Source organism: Seriola dumerili, unplaced genomic scaffold (genome assembly GCF_002260705.1).
Source record: "Seriola dumerili isolate Sdu_G_001 unplaced genomic scaffold, Sdu_1.0 BDQW01000372.1, whole genome shotgun sequence".
In the NCBI taxonomy this organism is placed as follows: domain Eukaryota; kingdom Metazoa; phylum Chordata; class Actinopteri; order Carangiformes; family Carangidae; genus Seriola; species Seriola dumerili.
The window spans coordinates 223890-233285 of NW_019174627.1; the positions used below are offsets into that span (position 1 = coordinate 223890).

At 44.5% G+C, this 9396-nt stretch overlaps 1 protein-coding gene across 2 annotated transcripts; it reads left to right on the forward strand.

Annotated features, from left to right (window-relative positions):
- Positions 1–2601: 2601 nt before the first annotated feature.
- LOC111233128 (platelet glycoprotein Ib alpha chain-like) lies at positions 2602–5920 on the forward strand. Of its 2 annotated transcripts, none has more exons than XM_022760884.1 (5): positions 2602–2837; positions 4405–4500; positions 4587–4778; positions 5346–5441; positions 5573–5920. In XM_022760884.1, exons 1-5 carry the CDS (start codon positions 2676–2678, stop codon positions 5861–5863), a joined length of 837 nt encoding a protein of 278 aa, XP_022616605.1. In that variant the 5' UTR covers positions 2602–2675; the 3' UTR covers positions 5864–5920. The 2 variants fall into 2 exon arrangements, with proteins under 2 accessions (XP_022616605.1, XP_022616607.1); XM_022760886.1 differs by having other exon boundaries at positions 2604–2837; positions 5346–5464; positions 5573–5666.
- The last annotated feature ends 3476 nt before the right edge of the window (positions 5921–9396 follow it).

Genomic DNA, 9396 nt, shown 5'->3' on the forward strand with positions numbered 1-9396 from the left:
GGGCTGTATAAGCAAGGAACTCTGGGAAATGTAGTAAGAGAAAGAGACGGTGCAGAAGACGGAAGATGAGACACAATAAGCTTTGTTTTTCAAATAGTAAGAGACGCTACGACCTGTTCTGTGTGACGTTCAAGTACTCCTCCGACACTACGTAGTCTTTAATGTCCACTTCAAGAAGGGACGAGGAATCTGCTGCCTTCATGAGACGTCGGGAAGATGGAAACTGCGGCTTTTTCCCATTTGAGTCATATGATGTTGCGTTTTCTGTCACTTTAAAGAGCTTTAACACAGATGTTTTCTTTTTTTAATGCTGTAAATATTGATCTTCTCATTGCCAATTAATCAATTAGTCCAGAGCATCAATTCCTGACTGATCGATTATCAGTTTTGTTTTTGCTGTTGTGTTCACTGCACCTCTGAAATACAGGACATTGTAATTACAGCAGACCTGCCACAAACTTCCAGCTTCCCACGTCTAAGTGAACGCAGCAGCCGCGGTGTGTTTGATGTTCCCTGAGTGACGACATGTAACCGTCAGGAGGAGCCTAAAACCCTGCCCACACAGAGCAGGGCATTGTGGGAGATGACGAGTGGAGCGTTTTGGTGCTCCGTGACTTTAAGACCTTTTCACATTAAAAAAAAAAAAAGGTCAAACCAACCAATGGGAGCGCTCCCTCTGGCCGCTCAGCCAGTCAGGAGAGGAGTCGCCACGATGACGACGACAAAAACACAAGGACTGATTGTGATTGGCCTGAGAAGCGTGACATCAGCAGAATTTGATTTCCATCGTTTGCTCTGGTGTCTCGACCAATCACGGGACAATCTTGATTACCTGCTGCCACTGCCGGGCCTGATGGGAAATGATGTTTCCTTTTCGTTTATGGTTTTTCATTTTTCTGATTTTTATTTTTTTTTTCATTCTCCGGCTTCGGCCTCTGATTGGCTGTTTTTTTTTTTTCTTCATGTATTCATTTGCTTCCTGTCCTGAGTATTTTAACCCCGCTACATGTTCAACTTTTGCTTTATGATGTCATCACGCCATCATCACTATTATTAATATAATTATTATAAAGTTATACGTGTCATTAATATTGGGTTGTTGTGGATGCTGCTAAAGGGAGCTTCTTCACCCTCATGCAACCGCCTGAGTGTGTTCATGTGTGTGTGTTCATGTGTGTTGGATGTGTGTGTGTGTGTGTGTGTGTGTGTTTCCTGGTTAATTTAGAATCATAATCTAAAGTTTGTTTTACTTCATAAAGCTGATTTTATTATTTTTCTCTAATTGTCTGTTTACGTTTGTTGTTTTGGAGGTTAGAGGAGGAGGAGGGGCCTCGGGTGGGGGGTGGGGGCATTGCCATAGCAACTCGACTCAGCAGAATTCCAGAACATTCTAGAACTCCCCGCCCACTCCCTACACCTCTGCTCCAATCACAATGTCGGACTCTGACGTCACTTCAGGACTGTGGAACACAGATACGGACACGATGACATCACGGTCTAACCCTCCTCCTATTGGCTCAGAGCCCCTCAGTGGTTGTTGTCTGTGTTGAGATGTTGTGTCTGTTGTTGTTTGTGTTGTATCAGGAACCAATCTCAGGCTCTCCCTGCAGACAACATGAGGCAATAAACTGTCAGTGAGGACGAAACGAAACTCGACTTCACGCCTGATTCACTGATTCCCTCCACAGAAGTCCCACAGTACGGAATCTGAGAGGGCTCAAAGCTCACACTCCAACAACAAGTACCCGGGGCCGCGGGCACAAAACACCCCAAGATTTCCACTGAAGGTTGAATTTCTCCTTAGCTGAGGGAGTAGCACAGAATCTCTTCAGAAATCTCTCTAAAGGTTTCCTTAGTTTAAGAAATAAAGCTAAGTGATTTACAGCAGTGAAAGAGATTTTACAACAGTAAAGTTCTACTGTTTCCGTGGAAACCGTTACCGACATTATAGGAGTGCTCTGCTCTCTCATCCTCTTATTGTTTTGGCGAGAACTTCACTTAACGGAAACCTCAAGGAGAAGACTAAAGGGTGTTTCGTGCAACTGTTTTTAGTCGAAGGAAATCTTAACTTAAGGTGTTTTGTGCAGCCGGCCCCTGAACCTTTACCTTTTGCCAATACAAGTAAAAGTTTTATCCACTAAATGCTCTTAAAGTTTTCAGAATAAAAGCTTCAGCAGCAGTTTGTTGTCGTAGCTGCTGCAGGTGGTTTTAACGACCATCCAGGAATCTCGTCTCAGATCTGAACTGATGACGTCATCACCGCTGAGAATACATGTCCTTAAATCTGCTTAGAAATCATGGAAAAAAGTTTTTTAAGTTTCCTTCAGTGACACGGTGATCCAGTGACAGGTGTCTGAACGTCCATGGCTACACTGCAAACAGGAAGTGATCACTGCTAATTCTGCACACTTTTAATGATGCTCAAATTTATCTCCCATGATGCTTTTTGTCCCACAAAACACACGACGTGTCAGTGTTGACAGGAGTCTCATATCGACACACACAGCTGAACTCTTATCACACTTCCTGCCTCAGTACACACACACACACACACACACACACACACACACACACACACACACACACACACACAGTCCCTGGTATCCTCTTCTATTTCTTGGTTTCTCCTCAGACTGACACACACAGTCTTTCAGGAGCTGAGGGTCTTTTTCACAATGCAGTTCTTCCTCCTCCTCCTCTTCCTCCTGCCTCACGTTGCCACGGTTACAGCGGTGGCCGGTTGCCTCAGCGGCAGGGACAAGGACCACCGGCCGAAGGAGAACTGCACGGCGGCCGGCTTCAGCGACATCCCGGCGGGACTCGAACCCACGACCAAGGTAACCGACAGAGACGACAGACGTCAACAGGAAGTTAAAGTTTGTAAAAATCAAAGTCAGGTCAGTCAGATGTAGAAGAAGAATCTTAACAGCTGATATTTTCTTCAAACAAAGAAAATTAAATTCCTTTTTCAGATCGCATGACAACATCAGGACTGATCCTTTAAATCAATAATTAATATGGAAGCTGAGAGAGGACAATTCATAAATATTTTTTAAAACAAAACTGCTCAAGATCAGGGGAATAAAATAATATTTGTGTAATTTTATCCAACACTGAAATGTACCTTTAGATAACAGACATGCAAAACAAAACCTTATAACCACTAGTGTTGGTAACTTTTTGAAATCGTTAATTTGAACAACAGAAGTTTCTGAAAAACATTATTACGGTTCCCGACTGTTTCAGAGTTAAATGGGATGTATCTGGTTTCTTCACATGAAGCTGTCGTGGCTATAACATAAAACTCACTGGCTGCTGATGCATCATGGGGCAAAATAATTAACTGTCCAAACAAAGCCAATGCTTTTTCTTGTTGATTTATTCATCTACAAAGGATCATGTTTCCTGCTCTGGTAAAAAATAAAAAAAAACATAGGCCCACCCAGGTGCATGCTGGTCCTGAACCAGTCTACCTAAATAACCTCATGCGCCCATAGCGTTAGCCAAAATAAACAAAATACTAGTTAACCAAACTAACTATCTTAGATAAGTAAATAATATAAAGAAAAGAATGAATTACAAAAGAGAATATTGTCAAAAAATAAAAGAAATTAAAGTAATTCAAATTAAAAACAGATGAATAAATAATAAAAGAAAAACCAACAAACAAAGTAAATAGCTCCTACAGAAGCGTTAGGAAATCCTCATGGCTGTAGTCTTTACTGAAGTTCTGTAGTGGATCATTTCTGATTATGTATTTTAGCCTGAAGCATTTTATTTATTTATGTATTTATTCATTTGTTTATTTATTTATTTGGATCCCCGTCAGCCACTACCAAGGTAGCAACTACTCTTCCTGGGCTCCACTCAAATAAACATGACTCCATCATCATCAATGTGAAACTAAAGGAAAATTATTCTTAAAAAAAAAAGGGAAAAATAAAATAAAACAAACAAACAAAAATAAAACTAACAGTAAGGATATAGCAATAACAAGTTCCCAGGCTAAATCTAAACAGTCAGTAAAACATTTTAACAGCTAAGTAACTTGTGATTATGAGTCACTACCTCGACCACAGAAAGAATTAATATTCCTAACAAGAGGAACCTATCTCCGAACACACGCTTCCTGTCATGGCAGTTTAGGAAACGTATTGTTATCTGGGGCGGGCACAGTGTCAAACATACTTACAGGAAATGACCCGGTTAATTCATATCTCTGATATTCACACTTTTAAAACAAGTAAAATGTGAGAAACTTTTCTGAACCCTGATTGGATGAAGTGTTTGACGGACAGGAGGAGACCACAGCGGAGACGCAGGCTGCCTGTTGTAGACTGATAAGACAGGAAACTCCGACAGCTCTAAATGTTTTCTTCTTCTGTGCTCTCTCTTGTTTTTAAGGTTCTGTTGTTTCCCAGGAACCTGTTCTCCAGCCTGTCCTGGTCCTCCTATCAGAGTTATACAGAGATCTATGAGATCGACCTCACGGGCAACAAGGTGTCTGAATCTTATAAAATTAATATCAATACTCAATCAATGAAATTAAAGCCAATTGATCCTCTCATGACTTTTTGTGTGTCCAGGTTCCGGTGGTGACCCCCAGCACCGGCCCCATCCTGCCCACTCTCTCTGTTCTCCGGCTGGGGTCGAACCTTCTGACGTCCCTGTCTGACGCCTCCTTCTCCGCCTGTCCCGCTCTGACCGAACTGTACCTGGAGAGCAACAACATCCGCTCCCTGAGCGACCACACCTTCTCCGGACTCAGCAAACTGGAGGTCAGCATGTTAGCATCTTAGCATGTGTTAGCGTGTAACACAATGAGTTCAAACAAAAATCCTTGAGCGGGAAACAAGGATGCAGATCATGAAGGTAACGTGTAAGGAAGTTAGGACGAAGGGCCACACCGTCTTAGACTGCGAAAGCCAAACCGAAATGAGACCGTCGGGTCCACGAAGAATTTTCGCGGAGCAGTTGCGTCGCAAAGCGTGGATCCTGTCACCTAGCAACTTTGACAGCACGTAACCTTTTTTTCACAAAAATTTGAGGTTTTAAGCTCCTTGGTTTTAACAGTTGTACCGTTACCTGTTGAGCTGAGCTGAAACACAATACTTACATTTCAAAGTGGCTCTCTTTCGGTGTTTGCTTTCATTACCGGCGCGCAATGAATCTTGGGATATGTTGGACCCACCCGTTGGATCCTTCCTGCGTCCCTGAACTGGGACACAGCTGTAGTTAAGGTAGTGGTGAGGCAGAAAACTTTGAAGGTAGCGTGTTAGGGATCTAATATCAGAGCTTGAATCATGACCGAAAATGAGTCCGAATGTCGTGCTGTCACCTTCTAGATCCTGGACCTGTCGTCCAATCATATCAAGGTGCTTCCCCAGCTCATGCTCCACCCCCTTCCAGCCATAGAAACCCTCTACCTGGAGATCAACAAGGTGGGAGAACACACACCGAGCAGGTCTGGAGTATTTTTTAAGGGAAGTCGGTTCAGACTGTACCTCTTCTTGCCTGTAGGTGGCGCAGCTTGGCCCGTATAAAACTGCAGGACATCCCCTTTTCATTTCAGATCAGAGTGATGCCAGATGAATGGTTCAGCGTGAAGGAGGAGGTGCCGTATCTCTACCTCTCGGCCAATCCCTGGGCCTGCTCCTGTTCCCTTAGTTACTTGCATAAATACCTTGGAGACTACGAACTCAACGTCTACGTCCGGGATGGCGTGGTCATCAAGAGCGACGCAGAGAGCGTGGTGAGTACCACAGAGAAAGAGAAAGGTAAAAGCCAACACATCATATTTGGTTTTAAATGGTTCGAGTTCAGCGGTCGACTCTTGAAACTACCCAAACCACAATATGTGTGAAGCTTCACCTTTAGTCTCGTATTTGCTGATTTTTAGTTTCCGGTAATGTCACCATCTGTTACACCTACAGGGTGACATCACAGGGCGTCACAGACCAGCCAATAGGAGACGGACAGTTCAGTCCTTGAACAGCTAGAAACAGTTTGGTTTCCTGAAGACCAAAGCTCGTGTGTTACGACTCTGCTTGTTGCTTTGATGCATATTCACAATGTAAAAATGATTCTTTTTGCTGGGACTTACCTTTCAATGGTTGTTACCTGTTCACAGGTGTGTGACTCTCCACCGGTGCATAAGGGTAAACCTGTTCTAAATCTGGAGGAATCTGATCTGTGTTCAGGTCCAACTGGTGACTTCTACCAGCCACCAATCACTGACGCTGTTACCACATATCCTCCGACACTTCCTCCTACACCTGCGCATACGCTTCCTCCTAAACTTCCTCCAACACTTCCTCCTACACCTGCTGCTCCAACACTTCCTCCGACACCTCCTCCTACACCTGCTCTGACACTTCCTCCTACACTTCCTCCTACACTTCCTCCTACACCTGCTCCAACACTTCCTCCTACACCTGCTCCTACACCTGCTGCTCCAACACTTCCTCTGACACTTCCTCCTACACTTCCTCCAACACTTCCTCCTACACTTCCTCCTACACTTCCTCCTACACCTCCTCCTACACCTGCTGCTCCTATTGCTCCCACAGAAGTTGTGTTACAACTCCAGACCGTGTACCACAGAGTCGTCACCTGGTCCTGGCATCAAACCTTCACCCGTTTCGTTGAATGGTCGGAGGCGGAGACCAGAGCGGACAGGTCATTAGTTCGGTCACATGCTTCAGTTACTCATCCCTCTTTTCCTACCGTTAGACCTTCAACTGAACGTCCCATCGCCGTCCCGGCCGTCGTGTCGACACCAAAACTGATCGATGACGCCGGCGGTTTCCAGCGGCGTGGTAGAAGTAGCGCCGGGACTGCAGGCGTGTTCTGTTTTTGGCTCTTCGCAGCGTATGTGTTGCTGTGCGTGGCGTTGGTGGCGTGCATCGTGGCGACTGTGGCGAAGCTAGCGGTCTGGTACAGGAGGGTGTACAAGCCGCTGAGGGCGGCGATAGCGAGGAGGGGAGGAGGAAGTGAGGGAGTGGGGCTGTTAACATACAGCAGGAGCGGAGGGAAGGAGGTGGTAGGAGGAGGAGGAGTAATGGCGCTGTATCGCTCCGTTCTGTTCATCCACAGAGAGGGAGAGGAAGATGGAGGGAGGGAGCGTGAGGGGGGAGGGGAGGGAGGGAAAGAAAGAGCTGTGGTCACTCTGGAGCCGACAGGAAGAGGAGAGAGAGAAGATGAAGGAGAAAGAGGAGGGAGGGAGGAGAGAGGAGTGTACAGGAAGACGATGTACCGCCTGTTGAGCAAAGAGGAGGAGATAGACGGATGGAGGGATGTGATGGAGGAGTGTCGGGTCTCTGCAGAAGACGGAGGGAGGGGGAGGGGAGGGGAGAAAGATGGAGGGATGGATAAACAGAGGAGTGGAGGAGGAGGAGGAGGAGGAGGAGGAGGAGCAGCCGCTATTTCCAGGAAGCGTTACAGCGTGATTCTGAGGGAGGAGAGGGGTGAGGCGGGGGGAGAGAGGGAGGAGCTGGACTGGGTGGTTGGTGGTTGGGAGGTAAAAAGAGGAGGAGAAGAAGAAGAAGGGGGGGTGGGGGAGGAGCCCAGGAGCAGCTGGGGGGAGTGGCTGGCCCACTACTTACCCAGCATGCCCTGGGGGGTGACCATGCCTCCTGAGGGGGAGGCGGCTCAGTGACGTCTGTTTTTAAAAGTCGATATCTCTGTTTCGTACGAAGCTTTATCGATACATCATTGATTATTGATTTGCGTGCTGCACAGGTACTTCCTGTTAGAAGGGGCGGGGCTAGAGAACCCTGTTGAGCTGTGTCTTATAAATTAAATATGTGCACATATATTACACTCCCGTATGTGATTTTTCTGTTACGTATTTCCTTCAGCTTTTGTCCCTTTTATTGACAAAACCATCATTTATTCACAGACATTTAGAAACAGTTTTAATTCTAATCTGAAAAACGTGTTTCCAGATATGAATTTATATATTTAATGGCAAGTATTTGTGTATTTTTGTATTTGTATTGTGTTTCTCCTTCTGTTGTTTGTGCTGATGACTCACTCCACAATAAACAAGATGATTATTGATGAATGTGTGCCGGTGTTCTGTTTTTAAAAAAGTACATTGTTTGCAGTTGTTTCAGTGACTTCTATGATTTAATGTACGTATGTAATGTAATGTGACGTACTGATGTTTCTTGGTGTCTGTGCCACGTTTCCATTAGTGTGATGTTCTGCAGAAATGAAGCTTTGATCATGACCAACCTGAAAGATCAATTATCCCACCTGACGTCCTGAAGCCAAATGTGATGACTGAAGAGTGCGACAGAAAAGTAACAACCCAATTAATTCAGTGAATACTTTCACTGAATGAATTCTCCAGTAAATCGCACTCTGTCTGTTCTGAATACATGCAGGACAATAACTTGGTCTAATTGAGAGTATTGATTAACAACAGGAGAAATGTAATGACTGAAAATCAAACAAACTGTAAAAGAGAAAGGAAGAAGCTCTGTGGAAGTAACAAAGATTATGAATACATTAGACACATCTACAGGTGTCTGTAAATAATCAACAAAGCACATTTTACTCTGGTGGCGGAACAACATCACTATTAATGAAAGAAATCATGACAAAACATTAAATATTAAAACTATTTCAAATGAATTTTGGATCAAATGACTAAAGAGAAATGTTGAGCTGACTTTATTGGCCACAGCTGTTTCAGCAGATGCTCAATATTAAAGGGGACTGGAGTTTTCTTAATGGTTATGTACTTGTATTTAACACAAACAGCTTCTTCTCATTCAGCACTGAGATGTCCAGGTGCTGGAACACCTTGGCCCTGGGAACGTGAAGGGGTCACCTGAGGTCAGACCACACAGAGGAAGCTTTCCCACGCTGATCGCAGCTGTGCGGTTTCTCTGCAGCTCCGTCCTGTTTCCTCCTGAGTCGTGAAGGAACATTATTTACTCTGGGAGATGACATGGATATGAAGCAATGTGTAAGTCCTGGTCCTTAATCCTTCAAAGTGATTCTCTGTCTAAATCATCTAAAACATGTTTTTATTACAGGTTTCTCCAGGAGCTGCATTCAAACTTTATCGATAGAAATCTTGTGATAGGAGAAACTTCTGCAGGTCGATCTGGACTAACTACACAGGGATCTGCAGGTGAGTTCCTACTGTATCTCCTGGTTTTACTTCTTTATCTCCCTTTGTCTATTTAGTCTCTGTCAGTTTGTTTTTGTTCCAGCCATGTTTCCCCTCCGTCTCCGAGAGCTTCCACTTTGTTTTCCTGAGTTTTACCTGGATTCTAGATTATTCCTTAGTTCTGTTTTGTCCGATCTTAAGTTGGTTTTCTTTATTACATTTCTTTTTTTTCCCACCAAACCTCTTTGGTTCATCTGCATTTGGGTCCTTAG